The sequence below is a fragment of the Penicillium canariense genome, assembly GCF_028826845.1.
Source record: "Penicillium canariense strain IBT 26290 chromosome Unknown utg000007l_segment0_segment0, whole genome shotgun sequence".
NCBI lineage: Eukaryota > Fungi > Ascomycota > Eurotiomycetes > Eurotiales > Aspergillaceae > Penicillium > Penicillium canariense.
In genome coordinates this window covers 1,953,526-1,979,646 of record NW_026622734.1, presented here as the reverse complement: position 1 = coordinate 1,979,646, position 26,121 = coordinate 1,953,526, and the positions used below count along the sequence as shown (strand labels likewise).

At 51.0% G+C, this 26,121-nt stretch overlaps 10 protein-coding genes across 10 annotated transcripts; 6 read left to right on the top strand and 4 right to left on the bottom strand.

Annotated features, from left to right (window-relative positions):
* Positions 1-127: 127 nt before the first annotated feature.
* N7482_009730 (40S ribosomal protein eS4) lies at positions 128-1,372 on the top strand (the record flags this gene model as incomplete). Its single annotated transcript, XM_056691854.1, has 5 exons — positions 128-162; positions 324-461; positions 533-817; positions 962-1,256; positions 1,319-1,372. The coding sequence occupies exons 1-5, from the start codon at positions 149-151 to the stop codon at positions 1,370-1,372; spliced, it is 786 nt and encodes a 261-aa protein (XP_056539560.1). The 5' UTR covers positions 128-148.
* A 643-nt stretch (positions 1,373-2,015) lies between these two features.
* N7482_009729 (uncharacterized protein) lies at positions 2,016-2,240 on the bottom strand (the record flags this gene model as incomplete). The annotated part of the gene is made up of 1 exon (XM_056691853.1): positions 2,016-2,240. One exon carries the CDS (start codon positions 2,238-2,240, stop codon positions 2,016-2,018), a length of 225 nt encoding a protein of 74 aa, XP_056539559.1.
* A 4,796-nt stretch (positions 2,241-7,036) lies between these two features.
* Positions 7,037-8,580, top strand: N7482_009728 (uncharacterized protein; the record flags this gene model as incomplete). The annotated part of the gene is made up of 3 exons (XM_056691852.1): positions 7,037-7,648; positions 7,722-8,195; positions 8,263-8,580. 3 exons carry the CDS (start codon positions 7,037-7,039, stop codon positions 8,578-8,580), a joined length of 1,404 nt encoding a protein of 467 aa, XP_056539558.1.
* A 733-nt stretch (positions 8,581-9,313) lies between these two features.
* Positions 9,314-9,851, bottom strand: N7482_009727 (uncharacterized protein; the record flags this gene model as incomplete). The annotated part of the gene is made up of 2 exons (XM_056691851.1): positions 9,314-9,719; positions 9,790-9,851. 2 exons carry the CDS (start codon positions 9,849-9,851, stop codon positions 9,314-9,316), a joined length of 468 nt encoding a protein of 155 aa, XP_056539557.1.
* A 497-nt stretch (positions 9,852-10,348) lies between these two features.
* N7482_009726 (telomere repeat binding factor family protein) lies at positions 10,349-12,440 on the top strand (the record flags this gene model as incomplete). Its single annotated transcript, XM_056691850.1, has 3 exons — positions 10,349-11,409; positions 11,465-11,494; positions 11,549-12,440. 3 exons carry the CDS (start codon positions 10,349-10,351, stop codon positions 12,438-12,440), a joined length of 1,983 nt encoding a protein of 660 aa, XP_056539556.1.
* A 697-nt stretch (positions 12,441-13,137) lies between these two features.
* Positions 13,138-13,811, bottom strand: N7482_009725 (sorting nexin-3; the record flags this gene model as incomplete). The annotated part of the gene is made up of 3 exons (XM_056691849.1): positions 13,138-13,166; positions 13,246-13,567; positions 13,734-13,811. 3 exons carry the CDS (start codon positions 13,809-13,811, stop codon positions 13,138-13,140), a joined length of 429 nt encoding a protein of 142 aa, XP_056539555.1.
* A 3,399-nt stretch (positions 13,812-17,210) lies between these two features.
* On the top strand, positions 17,211-19,604 carry N7482_009724 (WD40 repeat domain-containing protein; the record flags this gene model as incomplete). The annotated part of the gene is made up of 5 exons (XM_056691848.1): positions 17,211-17,544; positions 17,621-17,982; positions 18,064-18,435; positions 18,498-19,263; positions 19,345-19,604. 5 exons carry the CDS (start codon positions 17,211-17,213, stop codon positions 19,602-19,604), a joined length of 2,094 nt encoding a protein of 697 aa, XP_056539554.1.
* Positions 19,605-20,201: 597 nt separating this feature from the next.
* On the bottom strand, positions 20,202-20,625 carry N7482_009723 (translocon subunit SSS1; the record flags this gene model as incomplete). The annotated part of the gene is made up of 4 exons (XM_056691847.1): positions 20,202-20,242; positions 20,324-20,351; positions 20,430-20,488; positions 20,541-20,625. 4 exons carry the CDS (start codon positions 20,623-20,625, stop codon positions 20,202-20,204), a joined length of 213 nt encoding a protein of 70 aa, XP_056539553.1.
* A 795-nt stretch (positions 20,626-21,420) lies between these two features.
* Positions 21,421-22,780, top strand: N7482_009722 (uncharacterized protein; the record flags this gene model as incomplete). The annotated part of the gene is made up of 3 exons (XM_056691846.1): positions 21,421-21,863; positions 21,944-22,578; positions 22,671-22,780. 3 exons carry the CDS (start codon positions 21,421-21,423, stop codon positions 22,778-22,780), a joined length of 1,188 nt encoding a protein of 395 aa, XP_056539552.1.
* Positions 22,781-24,985: 2,205 nt separating this feature from the next.
* N7482_009721 (thioredoxin family protein) lies at positions 24,986-25,370 on the top strand (the record flags this gene model as incomplete). Its single annotated transcript, XM_056691845.1, has 2 exons — positions 24,986-25,008; positions 25,070-25,370. 2 exons carry the CDS (start codon positions 24,986-24,988, stop codon positions 25,368-25,370), a joined length of 324 nt encoding a protein of 107 aa, XP_056539551.1.
* Positions 25,371-26,121: the final 751 nt, after the last annotated feature.

Genomic DNA, 26,121 nt, shown 5'->3' with positions numbered 1-26,121 from the left:
CCCATTTGGGACTAGTTAGTCGGGGCTAGGGCACAACCCACACCCGAGCTAAGCGAAGTCCCTTTGATAATATTGCGCTACCCGTCCTCCTTCACATCGCGACTCTTCGACAACTCAACACCGGGAACAGGTCGACAAATCCATCACAATGGCTCGCGGACCGTAAGTGCCTTGCTATTCTTTCTTCCTGATCAGTGGCAAGCGACATCACTGGACTCGCACCCGGAATTTTCACTCGGGTGTCCAAACCGTCGCTTCGGCGCAAAGATCAAAATTTTTCCATATCGAAATTAGTTGCAATACTGACCTCCATGCCTTTACAGTAAGAAGCACCAGAAGCGCCTTAGCGCGCCCTCGCACTGGCTGCTGGACAAAATGTCCGGCACCTACGCGCCCAAGGCCTCCCCCGGTCCTCACAAGCTCCGGGACTGCCTGCCCTTGATCGTCTTCATCCGTAACCGGTACGACTCGCATCTATTTCGAAGTGGATATCCGAATCGAGAACAACCAAAACTAACACTATCTTGAATAGTCTGAAGTACGCCCTCAACGGTCGCGAGGTCAAGGCCATCATGATGCAGCGTCTGGTCAAGGTTGACGGCAAGGTCCGCACCGACACCACCTACCCCGCTGGCTTCATGGACGTCATCTCTCTCGAGAAGACCGGCGAGCACTTCCGTCTCATCTACGACACCAAGGGCCGTTTCACCGTCCACCGCATCCAAGCTGAGGAGGCTGAGTTCAAGCTCTGCAAGGTCAAGCGTGTTCAGCTTGGCAAGGGCGGGATCCCATTCTTGGTTACGCACGATGCGCGAACGTGAGTGCAAACTCTCCACGAAGTTCCGTGTCATTCAGTCGTTGGACCAAGCTTTGGTTGATCGGCGGAGGACGAATCGAACTTCGGTATGATTGCAACAAAGACAGAACAAAGTTTTGCTAATTCGGGTCTTTTTCCTTACAGCATCCGCTACCCTGACCCCGCGATCAAGGTCAATGACACCGTCAAGGTTGACATTGCCACTGGCAAGATCTCCGACTTCGTCCGCTTCGACACCGGTGTTGTCTGCATGGTTACTGGTGGTCGTAACATGGGTCGTGTCGGTGTCGTCACTCACCGTGAGCGCCACGATGGTGGTTTCAACATCGTCCACGTTAAGGACGCCATTGACAACACCTTCGCCACCCGTGAGTCCAACGTCTTCGTCATCGGCCAGGACAAGCCCTGGATCTCCCTGCCCAAGGGCAAGGGTGTCAAGGTAAGTTTTCGAATTATATCCCGTCGTTCTTTGTCTGTGCTTATCACTAACCATCTCAATAGCTCTCCATCTCTGAGGAGCGTGACCGCCGCCGTGCTAACGTTATTGCCGCTTAAATGTCTTCTGACATTGGCAAATAGCATGCCGGCCATCTTCATTTTCTGGAGATGAAAAGCAAAAAGATGAAATCATTAACCACAAAACAGTAGCTGGGAAACGGCGTCTTGTCTTGCTTTATGGGCTTGGATGATGCTGCGTTCCGTAGATTCGAACCATAGCAAACAAACCTGGGACGGGATCACCGTCTCATTTCCGAGTGATATGATACCTATTTTACGTTATCTTTTCTTGAATGATTTAATGACCGTACTTCCAAACTCCCTCGACTTGCAATCTCTTCCCCTCGTTCGTTGAACTTCTCTCTGCCTACTATCTGCCTACTATCCTTCGTCCCATGCCGCTCAGTTGCGAGTTAGCCTTGGTATCCTTGTCCGTATCATCGCCGTAATCATTTCCATCAGCTGATACGCGTTCCGGGAGTTTATACTATAGACTTCTGCGCTAGGTAACTTGACATTGGATATATACACGACACTTCATATTGCTGTTCAACAACCATGAGGATAATCATTTGCACAGTAGATGTTGATCCAGCATAGCTGCATCTACCTTAGTTTTGTCTCCACCAACCCCTCTCCCTCGCTGAATTCCTCTTTCCATTTGACTAGGTCGCTCTCAAAAGTCTCAGATCGCCGGAAGCTAATCCTCCTGAGTTCCAGGGAGAGGAAAAGAGCTCATCTCACATCCGTTGCTGTTCCATGCCGTGTGTTCTGGTTTCTTAGAGGATACGAACTTTGACGCAATCTGCCGCTTCGTTGACAATTCAACTACACTACTCTTCTTCCTCTTCTTCCTCCTCTTCTCCTTCATATTCTTCTCCTTCATATTCTTCTCCTTCATATTCTTCTCCTTCTTCATCATCATCCTGATGAGTTCAAATTGCCCTCAAGATCGGAAAGAACGACACCCTGCCGCAACGCGACGGTGGACGGCAAACGTAGGCATCCACGTCGTTAAATATGCCTCTGGGATCAGGCAACGAATGACTCACGGCTCTCTTCCCGAATGGGGTTGGGTTGTCAGGCAACAAGAGGGTCCGTATAATGAGTTTCGCGCCGCAATGCATGACCATGGACGAGGTTTGCTGAGACCATATCTCTTGGGCACCTAAGGTGGGTCTGGAGAAGGCAAAAGATGTGTAATTATGCTTGCAAGGCCAGCGAATAAGATCAAAGATAGTAGCGGAGTAGAAGGGAAAATTAAGGAAAAATAAAGTTATGGGGACAGGGGGGATAGTTTGAATGTTTTTGAGATCTCGTATCCGCTTCTGCCTGAATTTTCTCGATCGGGAGTCGGTTCACCGACATTTACCCAAGTAAGGGGTCTAAAAGCTTGTGGTTATGATGTTCAATCTAAAAGAAAACTACTGAGTAGTTTAGCTCCAAGCAATATTGACCGCAGCGATTTGGGTTCAGTTTATGGCCAGGCTGTCTTGGACTACCCACTTCCATTAACACGAGAGGGATCAATAAACCATCAAATAGTCTCGGGTGCTAAGGAACTAGCTTTCATTGGATTAAAGTTCATTGGGTCCCCCCCGGAAAGCCCCTTGCATTCGCCTTACCGCCGATCAAGAGATACCTACTGGAGGCTATGTTGAGCTCTTTCTGTACAGTTGATATAATTGGGTGATTGTTGGAGATATCAAATTGTGTACTATAGCAGGTAGACGTCGTAGCACCTAATGCTGTTGAATTTGATGTAAATCTTCGGCATTGAATATGATATATCTTGCCTGCAGGACCAAGCCATATATTATACAAGTTGGATTGAATCACCCAAATCCAGGGTATTTGTCATTCTCGACGCTTTCGTGTTCTACGTGTAACGAGCGCCTTTAGCGCTTACCGAGTAACGTATGGGAGCTATGCTTCCCGTCTGTTAAGCTTCGATATCATGTCGTTTGAACAGGGATCACTCGAACCCTACGAGTTTTTTCGGTCTGGGACGCATCCTCTCATGAAGGTCGGGTGAATCGAGAGAAGCCGGCTGCGACTTGCAACAGTAGCGGTTCGGCTGGGTTGGAAGACTCCATCCTGTCTTCAGTCACGAGTAATTAAAGAGTAGTACCTACAGTATATCTGCATGTATTGACATGATGGGTAGGACCCATATGTTTACACGGGATAGGCGGAGAGGTCCCATCTCGGCGCGACCCGCTATACGCTAAAAAAAGAAGGCATCTCACGGGGATCGATTCAAAATCAAGTTTTGGCGAGGCCGTGTCTCTCGCGAGGTAAAGCGGAGGTGGTGCACGAGGAGCAGCAGCAGCTCCGATCCTCTAGGTTCCTTCCCTCCAACGAGGCCTGCCGGTCCAATGGGTTGCAAATAGTGTCACAGTGCTGTCTTATTGGCCTTCTTTCAAGAGACCCGGCGCTCACTAATGCAATGCATCAGCAGAACCTTCCGATGTGGAGATGAGAAGTCATTGTGCGCCGCGGCTTACTCCGTGCTGTACGAGAGCGAGTCCGCTAGAGGCTAATAAGAATGGGAAGTATGGAAGTCCACCGCGCGTCAGACGGACCGCTTCCACTAGTGGGTCCCGTAAGCAGCATTGTTGACGATGATTCATGAAGGAAAGGCCCTCCTTTGGCGGCCAGCCTCCCGTGGTCTAGAAGGGGGCCATGCCCGATCGATCGATCGGCGAATAAGAGAAGAGGACGGTATACAATCTCACGTCGAGACAACTTGCCTGCTCTGTAATTTCCCTCTAATTGACTCGATAGAGTCTTCTCTCCTGGCACGGCTTTGTTTTGGTATTGTTGTGGAGTTGTGAAAGCGCTTTAGGGTCGGCCCTCGACATGGGTACCATCTGCCGGCCCGGGGCGGATCACGCGGGTTTTGAGTTGACTAAGCCATTGTTTTGCTTTTCTCCGATGGCCTATGATCTGCTCGCGGTACGGCGGAAATCTGATGCGTCACCTCTTGGACGGACCGACGCGCTCCCCTGTCGCCGGGAAACTTTATCCGGATTCCAGTGCCACCCTCTCGGAATATGCACGACAACATAGCGCAGTTGAAATTCCAGGGCGTTTTCCCATGCAACATGGCCGCTAGGCCTCATAGCGCCCGTTCATATGGTCCAGGTACTCCGTTCCTGGTACCTAATATAGTTCCTTTGGCCATTATGTGCCCAGCCATGCATTCTGAGTGGCTGGATGCCTTGTGGCAGCCTTCCTGGGAGGATTCGTGTATGCTACACCAGACGCACGGCTGGGGGACTATATGGGAGGCTGCAGAGGCCAGAGATCGTCCTCATCCCCTTTCTCCCTTCCCACTCTCCACCTGGAAGAGGATCCTTGGCTCATCGGCGTTGGCGCGCTCCAAATACACAGGGGGTGGCCGATCGATCACTGAGGGGAGCAAATCTATAGGTTGGGTCAGAAGAGGGATATATTCCTTTTGTTACAAATTCCATCAGAGATCGGAGGAAGGGTTGCAGCACGATGAGAGAAGTAGTAGCCGTATCTGGCGGGCGGACCGGGCGGGGGCTAGAACATTTCCGCGGAAGTATGACGATGAGGCAGCATTGACCTACTGGTCCTGAGAAAATGCTCGTGCATGAACAATTCTCCAATCGAACGGAGCTCAAACCGACCAAGACCAGAAGCGTTGACGGAGATATCGTCTGTCAAAGCAGTTACCATGCTCTCCCAAGATCCACCGCAAGTTCTGGGACATGTGGAGCAACCGAGATCCGCTCACCCAGTACCTTGGGCCTGGGTTCCTGTAGCCGCTCCCATCGAATTCCTGACCTTCAACGACCTTCACGTGGCAAGAGAGTTCGGATGACGTTTTCTGCGCATCATGCGGCTTTGCTTGTACAGATGAGCCATCGAGGATCCGGACCCCCCCTCAGACTAGGTTTCACCGGCGGGTCTCATCCTGCGGAAACATCAAGTAGAATGAATTCGACGGCCGATGATATGCGGTTGACGGGGCCTGAATCCCTCGAGCGACCGCGAGTTCCGGCGGTGTAGGAAGAGACGGACCCAATCACACACGCAGCCTGGGAATAGACTTGGCCACCAGGCTTCCAGTGCTCCGTAGTGGGTTGTTTTCCCCACGGTGGGGGGAAAGAAGAAACACTGAAGGCGAGAGGAGTGCTTGACGTCGTACTTTCATACCCAACTTGCGGCCAAAAAAGTATCGCCGTATTGATCAGCGTTCAGGGCCCAAAGTTTAAGAGTTTGGACTGCTCATTTCTCATTTTTCGGATTAAGTTATAGTTACAAGGCTGTCTCGCCCGCCACCCTCCTCCAGCGGTGGACCAGAGCAGCCTTGTCTATCTCGTCCGCCGCTCCTGGTCCTCCAGACCGCCAGCAATCGGAGGACGATCGAGCCTGGTGTGACGGAAAACTGCCGGGGGCGAGTTGGGCTGATCAGGATGGAAGCCACCAATGGCAAATCTCCATGAAATCATCAGGAACCGAAAGGGAAAAGTAATCCACTGGTTCCCACCCTTCCGACCGCCTCACTCTCGACGGACTCTTCGCTCTCTCCTCGATTTGGATTCCATCATGATCGTCGGTTGCCGCCCCTCGCTCCGGCTTAGTGTGATGGGTCGGGGGCCCACCCGGCTTCTATGAAATTATGCGATTTGACGGCCCGCGATTGGGGTGTGGTCACAATGTAAGACCTGTAATAATGATGGTCCCCCATTGATGTCCCGAGGAAATCACAAATAATGCCCGTAACATGCCTGAGCCACATTGTTTGTACTGTACGGAGTACCTGTGAGGAAACGACTAGCGGAAAATGATTTGATTTTCGGACCGAACCTTGATAGCCGTACAGCTCCGTACAGGATCTTGCGAGATACTTCTAGAAAACCCCTAGCGAATTGACCGCTTCCCCACCGACTCCGTCCAGGAAGGTTCTGAGAAGATCCAAAGCACGGTCGTATTGGCAACTCGCTCGACGGCGGCATCGAAAACGGGAATGTAGTTCGGGAAGCCAGGTGAGACAAGAGGTTCGCCAGGGGACCATTCTTTGCGGTGGAGCATCCTCCCCGGCCGATCTGGGACCAGTTTAAGGAAGCATACGTATTTGGCGACGGTCAATCATTGCCCCCCTTTTTCCGTATTCGCGCTGCCCATCGGCGGGTCTCCCGGCAGGCTGGTACCAGGATTCACGCCCCTCCCCGTTTTTAATGTGGCCAGTCATCTTTTGCTGCCCGTCTCCCCAATACAATTCGCCTCGTGATGTGTCTAACGTGGCGGTAGTCAAGCAGGGATAAAGAGAGATAGTCTGGTCCGTTCTTAAAATCCAATCACGCCCCTTCCAATCGCCCGAAGTCCAGCCTTGGATTCTATTCTATTCTTCCCTGGGAACAATCCCGTTCTCCTACCCTAATTTTCTGCAGCCACTTTATTTTCTAGTACGTCCTTAGCCTATTCTACAGTCAGTTTACTCGACAATCTTTCGGATATTGGGGTTCTATTTTCTTCGGTTCGATTTGTCACCTTCCCAGCGCTGCGTCCCATGCGGCACGATCTCTTGTGTGAATCAATGAGTTGGTCTCTAGGACCCAGTCTTCGGAATGTGGTGAGCGCATAAATGCAATATTCAGGACTGAGGAGCCGCTATTCGACCCCTCTCTTCAGTTGCGACTGGATCATCCCGCGTACAACACGCCGTCGCGGCTCAGAAGTCTCGACATGTCGCAAGCTATTTCCCCCCGGACGGGGCCTCCCGAGTCCATACTGTCTTACCCGACTCTCTTCCAGCCCAGCGCGGAATTCCCCCGTTTTGCGGTTCCGTATCGATGGTGGGAAGACGAGGCGACGACCGTTCTGTGGGCTTTCAACATACCGGAGATCAGCCAAGTGATCCGCTATGGACTCTTTCGTGACGAGAACTTCCCACGCAGCTCTCTTTTGAGTCGCAACGCGGATACGATCGACGCGTTTCTCGTGGCGATGGCAGAGCCTCGCGAGCACCAGCGTCTGGGGAACCTCTCCCATGTTCAAAGAGTCGAAGAGATTCTGCGGCGTTCGAGTAACTCGCCGTTTCAACCAGTGCCGTGGACCTGGTTTCCTCCTCAGCCAGGCCATTCGCTAGACGCCCGAGCCATTGCCGGCGCAATTGAGGCGGAAAGTCATCTTCACTTCCGCAGACTCCCATTCGAAGAAATCGTGCGAGCCTCTCTTGGCTATCCTGCGATCTCGGTCGAATGGTTTCTGCTTCAACACACCGTGTTCTTCATCTACCTGTCCAATCACCTTCAAATCTACCCAGAAGAAATCCCCCTCTATATAGAAGCGGAGAAGGTAAGCTGGACCCGTACACGAAATGATTCCAAGAGATGAACACTAAACTGGATGCAAGCAATTACGAACGAAGAGTCCCTTCGCCCATCGAGCGTTGATGCAGTGTATCCGCACTCTACGACCAGACGCAACCCGCGATATGCCCCAACCGACCACTCCAGGCTTTGAATTCATCGCCGGACCCGTCCAGCTGTTATTTAAAGATCAACCTCCGAGCTTGACCACCATACTAAAGATCTTCAGTGTCTTAGCTATCCGTTTCCGTCGCCAATACATCCATACAGCCAAAATGGAGTGGCATCGGCCGTTTGACACCACCATCCTATTTTTGGAAGACTGCTTAAACTCGTCTTCGCCAAAGGACCTGGCCCGTACGATGACGGAGACGGCTGAGCTCGAATTCTCCGGATTATCCCGACAGCATATTACCGCAAATGATGCCTTCGTCAGAGAGATCCTGGCCAACTGGCATTCTCTCAGCATCTCGGTCTGGGAATGCTGCGCGGCATTGCCAGAAATTGCCCCATACTTGCGAGAATGCGCCCAGGTGATTATATTCTCCATTCAATTTACCTTTGGGGATAAACCTTAGACTCTAACCAGGGTGGTTGCAGGCCCTCCTCAACGCCAAAAATTACCACTCACTCACGGCCCTTTCCGACGGCCTCTATCGATACAACGCCACCACCGCGCGATCCCGGGGCCTGAACAGCACGGTTGGTGGAATGGTCGTGTTGGACGCTTTCCTTCCACCTGATGTCATCATTCTCACCAACCCTGCACAAAATTATACGTCCTATCGGCATCATTACGGCGAGAATCCCGGGCTTCCGTTCCTTATCCCCCATCTTCGTGACTTCCAGCAGCATGGCGAAAGCGCCCTCCAGCCCCTTCTTCAATATCTGCAAAACCCAATGTCGGCCGAGAAATGATCAGTGGATCGACCTCGATTCATACTTCGCGCTAGTATCGGCAAGGGAACCCAAGTGGCCTGCCTCTGCTCCGCGGGTGGCTGCAGTGGCTTCCGGTAATCAAGCCAACCGGGCATGACAAGGGGCTGTTTCAAGTTTTTGTTTTATCTCTCACTCCCGACCACGCCCACGCTCTTTCGCCTATGGTGCATCAAATAGCATGCCTGAATCTGGTTTAGGGGATCTACGTTGCTTTTAGATTGCTTTGGGTTTGCAAGATTTGTGTACTTCTACGCTATATCCATGCTGACATCTGCAGCGCTGGGCGTCTGGCGTTGTTGCGGCCAATTCATAAGACTGCCTTCTTTTTGTTCTACCATTTGATCTAATCCATGAGGGATGATGAGTGGGCCACTAGACGCCTCTTAAATTCCAGGCAATGTAATCCGGCGCTCGTCATTGCAACACATTGGCGCCAATGCATCCCCCATCAGGCAATTAAAAATGAGAGAGAGAGGCGCAGAAGGCAGTGCTCCAGCGACGACTGTCCCGTGCCATTGTAACCCTAAAGCGCTAAAACATGAAGAATTCATCAGGTGTATCGCGTCCGAAACACCAACCCATGCCGTTCTTGAAACATCATTTGATTCTTATATAACAGCAGATCGGATAATAAAACCAAACTATTACATGAGTGGATGCGCAGATTTTTATCGTACAGCACAGCGCAGCTGTTTCACTCATCACGGCGACTTTATTCTCTTTTACCTAGAACCTTGGGCGCTTTTGCAGTCCCGAAGATACCCAAAAGATACGCGACGCGATTGAAGAACAAAAAGGCGGTCGCGCCGATGTTGCCCCAAGTCAGAGCGTTCCACGCGCCAACATCCACAAATGCATTCCAGCCCATCCCCAGATAGGTGGCGTAGACATGACCCACATCGGCAATGGCCAGCGCAATCAGGTAGTTGCGCAGCACTTTGGGCTCCGTGGTCGTATGCAACACGGCAACACCGATGAGGAACAGGAGGGAGTATAGGTTGCCGAGTTGGTAGGCTAACGCGAGGCTGCTGGGATGGGCGGTGGGAGGTTCAGCTTGGGGCGTTTGACCGGCGATAAAGCCCTGTAGGTCGTACAGTGGGGCGAGGCTTCCAAGGACCCTGTAACACCGCGAATAAGTGAATTGTCTGATTGGGTGGGTGGGAGAGATCTGGACGGAGTCGTAGTTACAAGGAAAGAGGCTCAAGGACGCCGAAGAGAACATGTGGCCAGGCTGGAAGGATGGTCGGCATTTTATACTGAATCTGCAAATGGTCAGTCCTGTTCTGTGGCGGTAAACCTATTGGGGCTGCAGTTGGTTCAGGAAACTGCGGCTTGTTTGGGGGGCCTCCGCGGAGAGGAGTGGAGAGGAGCGGGACGCTCACTTTGCGGCAGTCTGAAGCGACACAGTTGACAAGGGAATGAAACCTCAAAGGACGCGGGAGCTCAAGAGACGATCTCGTACACACAGTGTCTTTAAAGCTTGAGAATTGGAAAAAGAGCTTGGTGGACCTCGCTGAGGTCGAGGGTTGCTGGCTGACGCACGCGCTACGCCTGTGGTCTTTCGCGCCGCCCGTACAGCGTTATCGGGTCTATCAGCTGGCGTTTATCGAAGCTTCGACTTCGTCTCCGCCCATCTCGAAAAAAGTGGCCGACTGGCACGCACCTCATGGACGGCTGAATGGATTCGCTATTCTCTAGGATTCTCGCAATCTATTAGCGAGGCTCCGTTGTTGAATGAGCTACGAGCATGGATTCTACTGGGGCCCTCCGGCCCCTTGACGAATCCCTACTGCGCGAGCTTCCCCAGCTGTCTCTCCGTATCGCTCCTTTGCGGGAACCGGTCTCTTCGCGAACTCTCAGCATCCCATCGCCCTTAGAACCCAATGCCAGTGGTACTAGGGAGACAAGCACTATTTCCAAAACCTCCGTGGGTGGCGGAAACCTCCCGTCAAACACGAAAGCGGGCCTTCCGACAGTGAAGGAGTTCCTAAACGCGGCGCGCACTAAAACGGCCGAGCCCATCAGCACAGACTCTCAATCGAATGTGGAACCACCACCAAAACCTATTCTTCCAGCATTCGTAAACTTGCGTGCTCTAGAAAGATTCCCATTCTCCTCTTCTTTTGACGATGACGCCCTCCATGGGCAGCGCAAGCGTCGGCGCTTAGACCTGCAGGCCGAGTCTTTCAGCGAACACTTGCAGTTGCCCATTCCTCAAGCACAGAAAGAGCACCGCCCGCCACCGTTCGGCCCATTTGCGATCCTAAACGGACTGAATGAACCACCGCCAAATGCTGCTCTTCTTCCCCCGATTGAAGCTGGCTCCTCTATCTCCCAGCTTTTGACAAAGCCTTCTAAGCGGGATGGTGCGGCTGTTGACCCGAGCAATTCGGTATCTACGAATGCCACCATTGCTGAGAGCCCGACTGTAGAAAGGAGAGAAGGAAGGATTGAAGAGCTTCTTGACGCAACTCTTGATGACGACGATAATGACGACGACGTCGACCATGATCATGACGTCGTGCAACGAACCACTCGCTCTGATTTTCCAGAGGCTTCCAAACAAGACCGTGAAAATGGGGTTCTTGAGAACAGGAAGACCACACCATTTTCTGCGCCAACAGGCGATGAGCCCCTGTCTCCTAAATCTCGTGGCCGATCGCGCAAGAATTTGAGAAAGTGGACAGACGAAGAGACAACAGATTTACTCCGAGGGGTGGTCAAGTGCGGAATAGGTAATTGGACGGCGATTCTCTCACAACCGGAGCTCAAGTTCAACAAGAGAACTGCTTCGAACTTGAAAGACAGGTACAGTCCATCTTGACATATATTATATCGTTGTCTGTGTTGACCTTTATTCAAGATTTCGAGTCTGTTGCCCGTGGGCGTATCGGTAAGCTGGCCTGAAATAGAAAAATATGTATCAATTTGACTAACTTTGTGCAAGCGCATCTGATCCAAATGAAGCTACGAAGCAATTGCGGGATAATCTTGCCAACACCCTTCTGAAAGCCCAGGCAGAGTGCCTCGATAGCAAACCTGGCAAGATCCATCTTCCCAACCTAAACCCTGTACATACTGGGTCCGAGCCGAGCCCTAGCCCCGGAAGTCCCCCAAGCAGCTCGCATAAGCCATCAACGTTAAGCATGCCATCTGCGACGCCAGAGACCGATCATGGAAGCCTCAGTACACCGCAGCAGGGATATCCTTCGGGCAAGAGCGCATCGACTGCATCTGACAAGTCTCAGAAAAATCTAGCATCACTGGGTATTCCAGAAGCTCATATCACGATAAAATCCAAACGACGTTCGCGCCGTCCATTCACTACTGCAGAGGACGAAGCACTACTCAAGGGCTATGCTGTCCACGGCTTCCAGTGGACTCTAATTCAACAGGACAAGCGACTCGATCTCGGCCACCGCAGGGCAACTGATCTCCGCGATCGCTTCCGTACAAAGTTCCCGCATGCATACCGCGATGGGGGGTCCGTGAGTGGGAAAACCGCCAATTCGCAAACTCCAAGCCAGAGCCCAGGTGCCGGTAGGTCGGGGTCTCCTCAAGACCGTATTCTAAGCAACGAGCCAACCCCGACGAAACCCCAGTCCTCAAGCCCTCGTCGGCCCAAGGCACATAGTCGTCGCCCATCCAGCATTTCAAATGCCAACGCGGGGCCGCTGGATCCCGCGTTCTTGCCTCCACCGCAGGGTTTCCTTGAGTCCTCTGCCAACATGGTGCCCGCCGCGCTGTCTTTTCCCTTGGAAGACAACCCCACAGCAGCTGCATCTTCACCTTGGGAGGACAATACTCTTGCGCCCATGGTTTGGGATGACCTCGGTTGAAGAAACCTTCCCAATTATTTGGCCCGGAAATTTCAGTCTTGTGTTAAGTTTTCCCGTTTTGCATTTCGGGTATTGTTTCGTATTTTGTTCCTTGATATCCCGCAGTACATGATGGCTCTCTCTACTCTATATGAAGTTACATTTCACTGGGTATATTTTCAAGATCGGTTTCACTTGTGACTATGATCTATTTAGGTGCCAAAAAGGTGTCCCAAATCACAATCTTAAGCAGATAAGAGTCGTCCCCACTATGCACAAAGAACAAGAAGTAATGCAAAATGTCGGGAAAAAGTGTAGTCAAAGAGAAGACTGCAAACATCAACAGGCACATTCAAAGGAATAATAAACCGTGCCCGTCTCAAGAACCGATCTGGTGAACTCAATCGATCAAAGGCTAAAGGTCACGCTGCCTTCGTTTGCGTCCGGTGACACGAGGAAAATAGTTGCACAAAGAACCGAAAACAGACAAATGCGGAACAAAATCGGATATCAAGCTATCGAAAAGGCAAGGATGAGACGACCAAATAGCATACATCTGTTTGTTCCTTTTGTGGACACAGCGTTCCTGCGATTAATGCAGGTATACGGAAAAAAGAACATGACAATCGACAATAAATCACCACGCTCAAGTTGCTGAGTGGATGGAAAAGACAAGAAAACAAATCACAAAGCAAAGAGGAAGCGAGTAGACGGTAATCTACCACGCATTACGGTCCCAGTTCGGGTCTATCGATTATCAACAATGTCAGTCGAGGCCCATAACGTACTTCAAAAAGTAGGAAATTGTAGAGATTAATCCACGCACCCTGTATGAAACTAGCCAGGACTTTGCTGCCGGTCTGCAGCAGCGGATGTCCTGCGACAATCTGCAGGAACCGCTGAAGCCCCTCACGTCGATGCTCAATGACGTCGTCGCTAAAGCGGTTGGTAAAGACCTTGCCCGGCAGTGGGGGGATAGTCACGCGCGTGCTCTCCCGCTCCAGGATATCGCGGAAGTATTCGAAGTCGGAGTAGCGGCGGCGCACGACAGAGTGCTTCAGCTTGAAGGCGGGGATGTTGGTTCGGCAAACGATCTCATAGGAGGTGTACATATTGCGGGAGGTTCCATGGGTTTGAGGGTTGCGCACCTATGTGACTAAATTAGAACTGGGGGACGGAATGGTGATGTGGTGCGGGCGCGGGGGGGTTGCGGGTATAGCTTCCGTCGCGGGGTGAGGGGAATGAGAGCACGAGACCACCAAGAATATTGATGTTATGTGACATGGGCCTCTTAGAAAAAAGGGTCAGACTCACTTCAATCTCGAGGAAATTCTCCGGAGGCCCGTAGATCTCCTCAAAGGTCTGCTGGCGCGACTCGGGGACGGACTGCATGGCGGGCGGGGTGCTTCTTGGATATTAGGCGGTCGGAGTGGGCTGAGGATGCAGGCAGAGATTATGTCTGATAAGAGGACAACAATCAAAGAAACCCTCAGGAGCAATTTCGCTCGACGTTTAGCAAGTCTCCGCACCGCAGCGTCGAGGGAGTGGAGGAGCGGGGATCAAGTCGGATCTTCTATCAGTGACGGCAGGAAAATGGTTGATCCGCCGTTGGTGTGCTTATCAGCGGAGTCAATCAGGTTATTGTTTTCTTTTCTGCGGAGCACACAACCGACCTGTGATCTATCTTTCTTTAATATTTGGCAAAATAGTTCACTTTGCTCTATGTTAACCTATGACAGAAATTGAGCTAAGAACCGCTAGCCTCCAGGCGAAAACATTTGCATTTTGAAACACAGGATCACATCACCCCTGATGGAGAACATTACAGGAACCTCGAAGACGACGCCGATGGATCATCCTTGTTGCGATCAAGTGGGGTTGCCTCCGTTGAATACGGTGGAGGCGGTGTAGCTGCTCGATCTACCGGCGGTGCTCGAACACGCCGGGGTGGTGATAGCATGCTTGATGCTGGTGGCTGAACTTGATGCAAAGGCAGCGAGGAAGCAGCAGACTCATGGTGCTCAGCCACGGCGCGACGGCATAAACAATATAGCCCGATTAACAGGAAACCACCACCTAAACATCCCAATATAATGCCAGTTGTTGCACCTCTAGATAGTGTGCCGTGGCTCGATGAGCTACCGGAGCTTGATGAGCTTGATGAGCTTGAACTTGACGAAGAACTGGACCCATAGCCAGATGAAGAGCAATCTGTGGAGTTGACACTCAGACCCTGAACGGATGCAGCCGAGCACCAGCTGTGAAGGGTGCTCAACACCTCTATATCGCAGTATTGGAAATTAGCTGAAAGAGAATGGATTGAGATAAAAGTAGGGCTCACCCTCCATCTCTTCGTTGCAAAGATAGGCAATGCAGCAGCTAGTTTCAGAGAAAAAAGTTGGGGACTGGCACCAACATGCGGCCGTCTCAATAACGCAACTCGATGGAGTAGTTCCGCCGCAAAAGAACTAGGTGGACCAATATCGTTAATTAAGTGTCTACTCATAGCTCAAAGAATTGCTATGTGCTAAACGCCGCAAGGAAGGAGGTGTCATCAGAATACTCACGGCGCAGTCATTTGGGAACGCTTGCGTAAGGTTGTATAGAGTATTGGCAGCGGCTACAGACACCAAGGTCGCCGCCGTGAGCGACAGCAGAACGAGCTTCATGGCCCCCACGAGGGAAGTAGAAAATTAGGAGCAAGATGCGTTGGAGATGTGGAGGCAGTATTATCGAAATTATCACAGTGAATTTGAGACTGGATCATCCCTTGGTTTTGTTCAACAAGGCCGACTCCAGGGTGGCTATGAAAGGCCGGGGAGGCCGCAAGCGCCCGGACATGCACGGCCCCGTCGGGCGACGCGCAGTCAAAGCAGTCTGGTTATTTCTGAAACGGCAGAGCAACTGACTTGAGAAATGACCTAAAAAAGCTGTGAAAAGTGGGCCGATATGCTTAAACGATACTGCAACACTAAAATTTCCCAGAGCCTGGCCAGACATGCAATTGGCGATAAGGCCTTTTAGAACAATTCTTTGATCTGCCTGCCTCTGGGCATTACACCATAATTCCCCCTGACGTTGCTTTTGGGGGCCGATCAATTGAGTAGTGCACATGGCCCCCAACTATGAATTTGATTGGGTCGATCGATTCATCGCCACGCCTGCGCAGGTATGCAGGGGTAGACCTACACCAGGGGGCAACACCCCGGGGAGTTCACGTGGGGAACCATGAGCCAATACTTACAATTAAGCACACAAGGTGAGACCAAAACACCTCAAAATCTCGATTCTATAGGAGATCATCTTTAAATTTGATGGCCTGTTTAATAAAAGCCGAAGTAGTGTTGGCCTACAGAAAAACAAACACAGCAAGCCGAGGCTTTTGAGAAATCATCATTTTTTAAATCAGAGGGCTACGACAAATTTAGCGTTGTTGTATCTTAACCCAGTACATAGATAAGAGATAATACTATAGCTTTAGAAGCCTACTGATAAACGTCTATGGCTTTCCACCAATGCGGATGCAGCGGGAAAGCATTTAAGCATGATCGTAATCCGCATCGGCGCGAGCCTTTGTGTTTAATCTCCACCAAGCTTCTCTTCTCCGCGTATAGCATGAGAGGTCGCGTGCTAGGTTCAAGGTACTCGGCACTTAGATCACTTAAACTGCCTTCAGATGTGCCTCCCAGCTCAAAGTACAAAATTAAACTTGCTGACGATTTGGCAACTGACATCCCCACCGTATGATCTGTTTCAATATCGGGATTCATAATGTTGGCCCTCACTGCCATTTGGGAAGACATTTCCCCGATCGATCGCCTTCCTATCCGCCATTTCCGCACTGGTGAGTAGAACCCCAAGATCGAATGCAGATTTTATCTGATCTGATTCTGCCGATTGCTAGATTATTTTTCCTTCACTCCAATGTGCATTGTTTGGTTTATTATGAATCCCGGTCCCTTCTTAGCGAAGAGATCTTCATTATGGATCTTGTTCCAGTGTCGCAATGCCCGACACTCTGCGACCTTTCTTCAGAAGCATAGAAACACGGAGCCTTTGTTCCTAACCACATCTGAATATCGGACCGCATGGCTTTGGAAGCAATCTACAGTCGCTACTCAGGTTTCATGGAGGGCCGCATCTATGAAGATAAGTCAGAGTTTCCTTCCAGTCTTCTCATCTCGCCTTAAAATGCTAGTTTTCCCTTTCATAAGGTGAAGCAAGTCCTATTAAATACACGAAGTACGTGAGGACACCAAAGGAAACAAGAAGCATCTTAGTCCAGCATTCTCGGCAAAGAATCTGATTGACTATATGCCGCCGATGTCCCAACAAGTTGAGAAACTAGCGACATGCATTGATCGTCATGTTTAAAAACTAGCCGAGCCCATCTTTATCACATATAGAATATGAAGACCTGTGGAAGGGACGCTGAAAATAGCCTATTCGGTGGCCAGAAACCGCCGCCTTTTCGTGAAGAATAGCGAGTGTAGAGTAGAGATCACGTGGAGAGTGCTGTGCGTGGAGAGCCAATGGACAGGATGGATCAGACCATATTTCAATGTCTGACTGTATCGGATCGAACCTGTTTAGATAACGGCCATGCCAACGCATTTTGATCGGTTTGAATGAAATCACGATCAAAATTCGTGATCGGCCGGTCCCCACCCCCGCGGAATTAAAGGAGTTAAGATGACATAGCCGGTGAGGGTTGGAAGCAGCGGTAACGTTATCACGCTATCGATAAGCCCTGTCTCCTCATCACCAACACCTCACTTCCCCCCCGGCACCATGGCCTCCCCAGGACTACCATCCGAGGAGGCGAGAGAGCTAGCAGAGGGCCAGACGATCTGGCACACAGCCCAGGAATGGCCTGACGAGGACGATACTACGACGGAACCGGATTACCAGCCCACCCTATCGAGGTCCGATGACGACGAATGGGAGGACGACATTGACGATGAAGATGACGGTGTTTCAGATGGCCACCACGATAACACGAGCACGACATCTGCTCCAGATGAGAATGCACAATTCAGTCTCGGCAATATTCAAATCGAGTTCACCACAGACGGTCCAGATGAAGGTGAAGCGGCGGCGGACGGGGAAGGCGATCGTGCACCAGGTATGTCCATGCGAATGCTTCCTCTTTCTTCTTCTGAATCACTTGTCTCGAATGGCTTCTCACTATTCCTTTACAGTCCCCACGTCTCGGATATTCCAGCTATTAGCGTCCACCGGTCTACGAGAAATCCTTCGTGCCAATGGTTGGCCAGCGGGTCCAGATGGAGACGAAGACGAAATGGACGGCGGTGACGATGAATTTCTTTTTAATATGAGACTCAGAAGGGGAGCCAGGCGTGGCAGGTCAGAATACGTGTGGCCCAAAGTTCCCAGCGAGGCGGGTACCAACTTGATGGGCTCGGGCAACTTCGGAACAAATCAGTTCTACGTCGATCGACTCAAGAAACGCAAACAGGCTTTTGCAACAAATCTCATGTGGCGAGAGCTCGGCGTCGGTTCGCACGGAGTCCGGAGAAGGGCTGATCAATCCATCTTTCAGGTAAGGGCGGATCGCCGCATATGCCAATCCCAATATGTACATTGAAAAGTAGTTCTAATATTGTCGTATTTGATGAAAAAGAGCATGATTCCGGGCTCCCAAGCAGACAAAATCATCCACTTTGATTCGCGAAGCTATTCTGGTCAATTCTCCGACGACGGCAACTTCTTTTTCTGCTGTGAGCAAGACTTCAAAGTTCGGATGTATGATACATCCAACCCCTACGAGTGGAAATACTACAAGACCGTCGAATATCCGTATGGCCAATGGACCATCACAGATGCTTCGCTCAGCCCGGACAACCGCTTCCTTGTCTACAGTTCCATCCGTAGCGCCGCCTACCTCGCCCCGACAGATCCGGATGATGATTCAGATCCGACCGAACTGGATTTTTCTCTCCTGCCAGGTCAAGGGCAGCGACACAGCTGGGGGTCTTCTCGGTCAAGGTTTGGGGTATGTTTGGGCACCGATGCAGTCCGGTTTGAAATCAAGTGGATCGCTGACACTTTTGATAGATATGGTCTCTTCGCTTTTCAGGAGATGGGCGGGAAATTGTCGCAGGCACGTCAGAGGACTCCGTCATAGTTCTTGATCTCGAGACAAGAACGCCGGTGCTTAGTCTACGAAATCGTCACCAGCATCACGTAAACGCGGTCTGTTTCGGCGACACCTCATCCCCACACATTCTCTACTCCGGATCCGATGACACAACTTTGCGGGTTTGGGACCGACGTTCGATGGCCGACGGACGTGAAGCCGGCGTATTTATGGGCCATACCGAGGGATTGACCTACATTGACAGCAAAGGCGATGGCCGCTACGTCCTGTCCAACAGCAAGGATCAGACCATGAAGCTTTGGGATCTGCGGAAGATGATGTCAGCTGCTAAAGCGGACACAATCGACTACAATTCCTACTCGACCGAGTTCGACTATCGCTTTGAAGAGTATCCTGAGGCACACCGTGAAGCACACCCAGACGACCACTCGGTCGTCACTTTCCGGGGCCACAGTGTCCTCAAGACTCTCATTCGTTGCCATTTCTCGCCACCGGGAAGTACGAACTCGCGCTATGTCTATACCGGCAGCGAAGATGGCCAGGTCTACGTGTATAATATGGATGCCACGTTGGCCGGTACCATCGATGTTGGAACAGCCACACTCAATTCTCGGCCGCGTGGACCAGATACACTCTCCAATGTGTGGGAGATGGGGGGCGATATGATGTGGAGAACATGCGTTCGGGACGCAAGTTGGCACCCAAATGCTCCAATATTGGCAGGTAAGCAGCATTGCCTTCCCTTGAAATACAAGATTGGTCCTTTCCGATCATATGAGCTGACACTGCTGTCTGTTTCAATAGCAACCTCCTGGAATGGCTGGGGTCTATCCAGTGGGACCTGCACCATGCATTCCTGGAATGACGGTGCTGACAAGGATGAAGGCGACCCGCCCATTGGTAGAAGCTACGATCATAAGCTGAGGCCTCTGCCTGAGTTTAATCGATATCAGGATAATCCTCCGCCTACTCGCATGCATAGACGCACGCGACGCCCACTTCGCAGCAGGCCTGTATCCCGATGGGTCGCAGATGAAGAAGAGGAGGATGAGAGCCTGTGGTGAACGACGACAAATACTTTGCAAGTCTTGTTTCAAGAAGCGAGAAAAGTGATGGTTTGGAATCGACATGTTGGGAGCTCATTGACATAAAATGTTCGCACTTGTGTCGTAGTAAGTACCGATTTGACGAATCTGAAAATACGATCACATTCTGCCATGAGAGTTGCCAGTAGTTTCTTGTATCGGGTGTCGAGTCGGCGAGAAAATGAAAATGGGCATGGAGGGTCGTTGATTAATCGAAAGCAAGGTAAATGACCCCTATTGGTACAGGAAAATGGTATGTGGTATCTCAAGGGTAGCGATGATGTACTCTCTCCCATCGCATCCCAAATAAAAAATCGCCAATGAATGTTAACTCCGGGTGACGAGCAAAAAAACACCATGGCGCTTCCCGCGCACGTTCACCGGCAGGGGCTCAGTTCGTGGGCTCAGTTCGTCTCCCTTTAAGTCCAACGAGCACGCGAGCATGGGCACCGGACCGATTCGTTCGAATTCGTACAGCATGTGCCCTTCTCTGCTCTCAATGTGGACTTCTCTTCTCCCTCCATCGTCTCCCAAATATGCCGGTTCTCGGTTCGCTGAATTGGCGGTTCGTTGCGTTTATGCGCCACCGACAAGGACCTGGTTCACAGGGATGTGGACTGCAGAGGCAGATGCAATGTCAGCGGTATGATCAGTACAGGGTAGTCCGGCGATGCGGCGTATCTCATGGGCACACTTACTCAGCTTGACGAAGTAACCAATGGCACCCTGGGTTTCCATGTCAGTCAGATTGCACCACCGCTATAAGAACCTCATGAACTGGGTTGAGAACGGGTGAGAGCATACCATAACCAGGAAGCCCATGCCCACAGCCTGGCTAATCTTAATGAACTCGCGCTTGTCGGCTGCGCAGAATGTCAGCATCTTTCCAGTCGGCCACGGGGGGATCGACATTACGCTTGGTGCAGCGCCGAATGAACAGGGATCCCTCCCGGACGAAGTCCTTGGGGATATCAGCAAGCTCTTGGAGGGTCTCCGACATGATGACTGAGTGAGGTGAGAGAAGAGAAAGATGGAAAGGTAGAAAGTCTGGGGGAATTGAATTGGGGGGAAATACCACGAAGCGGAAGGTTGGCGTGTCCTTTCTGGGGAGCGGGAGCCCGCAGTCCGGAAAATCAATTCAGCCGGCCGCAGCTTGGTAGCTTTGTCGCGCCTCGCATTCACTCCCTTCATCATCCGTCTCGACTCTGTCTCTCCACGAAAAAAGCCTTCGGGTCCTGTCTAATATCTTGCAGTAGGAGGATTGACCCATTTCCTTGCTCCTTTGTCTCTGCAGCGCAGCTCCTGTTCTCTGTCCTGCTACTGCCACTGCCTGTCTGTGGCAGACGCGCTTCTCTTTTCCCTGTCTCCCGATTCTCTGAGCTCAAGAAGAGCAATCTGTACGTGCCTCAGCGGCTGGCACTGGTCTTGTCTACACTCACAGGGGTGCAATTCGTCCGCTTTGGATTGTACGTATGGTCATGTCTTTCTCTTCTGTTTCTGTTCCGCGACTGTGATACACTTCTTTCATCCGCTTCTCCGAAGCGCCTGGCTGCCTCTATGCACCAGCTCTGTTCTTCCATTGTTTCGTTGAACCTTCCGTGGTGGAATGTCGGGAATTCATTCTCCATGCTAATTGATGGCCTGTGTCTACAGACATGTACTGTTCTTGAACCCAGAAGCAAACAGAAAAGCAAAAGATCAAGAAGGGCCTGTGTATTATCCAACCTCACATTAACCAAAATCGAATTGTTGCTCCTGAAGCCCGCGGTCCCTCAGGACTCCTTCTAATTGCACAATGGCGACAGAAGATGATAACTTCGATATTGACATCTACGGAGATGGCGGTGGCTTTAACGTGAACGATCAGGGTGACTTCAAGCAGGATGGTGAAGATTTGGAGATAGACCCCCCTCAGACTGCATCTGAGGCACCGACAAACAACATATCGGCAGAATCCAAACCTCAGGCCGAACCGGCACCCGCCGCAAATGGCGACCATACCATGTCCCACCACCAGACTCCGATGCAGGAGGCTCCGGCAGCACCACACGGTGTCAAGCGCAAGGAATATGATGACCGACAGTCAGATCCCGATGCGACCACAGCTTTGCTCATCTCAGACCTCTTCTGGTGGACAACAGACGACGATATCCGTGGCTGGGTAAATCAGGCCCATAGTGAGGACGAGCTCAAAGATGTGACATTCAGTGAACACAAGGTCAACGGCAAGAGCAAGGGGTAAGATATTCCGTTATCAGTCCTTATTTACCTTCTCCAAGGGAGATAGCTAATCTCAGCCGTCAACTTGGTCTTCATAGCCAAGCCTTCGTGGAGTTCACCACCACCCAGGCCGCGACGGCTACTAAGCACCTGCTCGAGAACGCCGGCGCATCTGGCCGCAAGCACACGGTCAACTACACCAACCCACACGCCAATCCATTCCGCACACTTCCAAAGGACGCCCCGATGCGCAAGGATGCTAACCGGACTGGCGGCTTCAACGCCGGCGGCAACCAGAACATGAACTTTGGCGGCGCCAGCGGCGGCGGTGGCGGCGGCATGAATATGGGCGGCGGATTCCGTGGTGGCCGAGGCGGTTACAACAACCGCGGGATGGGCGGCAACATGGGTAACTTCAACAACCGCAATAACTTCAATAACAATGTGGGTGGGTTTCAGGGTGGTTCTGGACCGGGTGGTGCGATGATGGGTGGCTTCCAGGGAGCACCTATGGGTGGCATGCAGAATTACGGGTTCAATAACCGGGGCGGTATGATGGGCGGCATGCGCGGTGGTCCCGGTGGCATGCGCGGTGGCCGCGGCGGAAACATGGGCGGTTCTGGCATGATGGGCATGCCCGGCATGAACCCTATGGGCGGCATGGGTATGAATCCTATGGCTGGGGGAATGAACCCAATGATGGGTGGTATGGGCAGCAACATGGGCATGCAGGGTGAGTGATGGTGTTTCAAGTCTATGCTCTGTTTCCAAATTATGTTCTTCGCTTCTGGAGATGAACGCATGTTAACCTCTCTCAAGGCCAAGGCTTCCAAGGCCCCAATCCTGCATTCAACCAGAACTTTTTCAATGCCAACCAAGGAGGCGGTGACGCCTCATGGAACCCCCACGGCGCAAAGCGCAGTCGCCAAGAGTGAACAACATCCCTCGTGCGTTTTATTTACTTTCTATTTCTTGCGGCGCAATCCAGAGCTGGCTACGGAGTCTACCAGTCTTCATCTTTTTCTCTTCTCTTTCATCCCTTCTTTTCTGATCTCCCGTCATATTATCTCTCAAGTTGGGTGCCCTCTTGTGATTGCTTTCGATCCTGATGAGGATGAGAAAAAGAAGGGTGAGGAAACATTCAGGGCATGTTCCGGCTTGGATCGGGTTCGAGATTTCTTCTCTTTTTTCTTCCTGGTGTATTAGATGCAATTCAACGGTGTTCATCCTCTTTCATGATGTGTATTTATATCATACGGGAAAATGGGCTATTTGCTTGGGCGTTGCTCTTCCACAGACCAAGATTTGGGCCTTCGGTCTTCGCTTAACTATTTTATGTCTGTATTATATCTTCAATTTGGAACAAGAAAATCTTTCCACTACAACAAAACAATGTTCGGCGCGTTGAACATGATCGGCCTCAGCGATAAGTACTTTATCATTGAGTGTGAGAAGTGCCTATTTGAGTACTACTACGCAGCAACATCTAGTTCATTCATTGCCAAGGACTAACAAAGACGATCATATGATTGCTACGTAGATCGCTACGTAGATCCGGCCAAGTCCGTTCTAATTACATTTCCACCCTCGAAGGCTGCCTACAACGCTTTGAATATACATGGCCATTCCTATAAAAGAAAATACGGCACAGGCATCATAAGCAAAACGAGACAACTCAATACGGTAAGAGACAGTGTACTCCCAGGTTTGCATCTATCCGAATCGACACGACAATCAGGGACCCCACAAGAGTTCAATGAGATATGCATAGCTGGACATTAAATGAATTGGAAGGCAACCGATGCAATAAAAGGTGACCAATATGATACATCAGAGAAGCTAATCCAGTTCATCCAGAACAGAGACACCGAGAACCACGGTGCGCCGTACTTCACAAACCAAAGTATAGACAGTTGGGGTTCTGATTACGTGAACTTTGCAGCTTTGAAAAAGCTCGCGGTTACTTCCTTAACTTAGGAAGCCCAAGCCTTGGCAGTCATCTTCATTATCATTAGTAATGTAGTCTTCCGGGCATAGTTCTACGTCAACGTGCACCTCTTTTTCACATCATTTACGAACCCTTTAGAGGTCTAGGCTAAGTCAGGGATCAAAGTCTGCTTTCTTTTACTGATGAAATCGACCACAACAACCGCCAGCACAATGCCATGGTGGGATGCGAAACCTCGCTATCTTAAAACTCGCCCGACCGAGGGTGATAAGATGTCACCCACCAATTTTCGAATCCTTCATTAATACATCGCAACCAGCTGGGCCTAGCTCGACTTTGAGTTGAAAACGGAGATGTACTTCTGCATAGATAGATCGCGGGTTACTACAGTGGTTTATAAGAGTTGCGGGAAAGGGTGTCATCCGGCATGTGGTGATTCGTCAACGGCCGCCAATTTTGGAGTGCCACCAGATTCTATCTCCGCACTTTTCAACTGAGAGGACCGCACAAAGTATATTTGCAGAGGAAAAAAATTGAAAAAGCCGTTCATTGTGAGAGGATTTTGGGTTTCCATATTCATGCTATACAAATTGCCATCGGAAACTTGCTTCTCAAGGCCTTGCCAAGACGAGATTATTAATCCTATATTATTACCGTAGAAAGTACATGGTCGGAAGAATCTATACCTCAAATGGAACCTGACATAAATACTGATAGTCGTCAATAAGCAGACCTTCCATATATCTTGTCAACAATTCTGCTAGGTCCAGTAGGAGTTATGGCAACTTGCCTGAATAATCCTCACCCGAGGTATAGATGTCATGGTCTCCAAAGTGAGGGCGGCATCACGTTGTCGATCTCTGTGGCCATCCTACTTCCAACGCATCAACCGGCTAACCAAGTTAGTTGAATGAAATATGACCTGCATTACTCAGCGATCGGAAGAATCATCCACTCAACGACGTGAAATTCACGAAAAGCCGCAATGCAGTCGCACGGCCATCACACCACCCCCCACACACCACACCGCCCGCCCCTCCTTCCCCATCCGACCACCCCACCTTTTCGTCATCATATCCCATTGCTCTTTCTTCATCTTATCCCGACTCCTGAAAGTCTCTCCACTTCACCATCACAATCTGCCATATTCCACCTCTCTCTAATTCACTGCCTCGCCTCACAACCCTTCATCATGCCCGTCGAAGCTATCAACAGGTACCCACCACCACCCACACATCTCTCCGAGAGCCAGCTCCCTTATCTAATAACCACTCAGCCATGCTGAATTCCTAGAGCGGGTTCTCAATACAGATGACCTTGTTGTCCTCGACGCCTGGGCAGAGTGGTGCGGGCCCTGCAAAGCCATCGCCCCCAAAGTCGAAGAGTGGAGTAACCAGTACCCCCAAGCCAAATTTTACAAGGTCGACGTGGATGAAGTCCCCGAAGTCGCCCAGGAGCTGGGGATCCGCGCCATGCCGACCATTATGTTCTTCAAGGGCGGCGAGAAGATCAACGACGTTGTGGGCGCTAACCCGCCCGCGATCGAGAATGGCATTAAACTCCTTGTCGCATCATAAAGGCTATCCGTATGCTATTCGTTGACTCGCCGACCTCGCGCAGTCAGTCACGACCTGAATTTATATTATCCCGCCTTTTTTTTTTTTCTGGTCCGCTACGTGTAGTTGATTAGATCTGGATCTTCGGGCCCCGAGTCGCAGCGGAGCGCTCGGGCTCGGCCCTGGTCGTAAGCTTAGAGAAAGCCTCCGGGGCTATGTGACCATGCGGGACTTGCTTTGCACTGCCCCGGACGTGATGATTATCACCCCGAATTACATGACTCGTGCGGGCGACAAGCCTTGCTGCGCATTGCCAGCACGTCGCTGTAACGAGATTACCCAGGCTCACCGACTCCGCGACTAGGTGGAGGCTGTGCAGAGGACGATCTAAGCTAATGTATCATAAGGGATGTGTGAAGCTACAGGCGTTAAGGGAAGGAGATAGCAGTTTTCTTAAAAAGGGAAAGGTAAAAAAGGAATTGTGATCGCTTTGTCTAGCCGATGTTATGCTCCAGCGCAATGGCATAATCGTGAGGACCGTCGCAGCGTAATCGCATAAGCAAGAAATCGTAACATCATGAATCGGCCCTCCCTAATGAGACACGAAAGAAGAATAAAAGGAAAAAGTAAAAGAAAGTCAAGAAAGATGGAGAACCCCTCGTACTATACAACCTGACACATGAATGTACAGAATGTACACCTTCCCCAAGGCAGTGAGGTGGAAATCAAGGGCGCCCACGTAGACTTCGAGACTGGAATAGGTCCAGTGCCA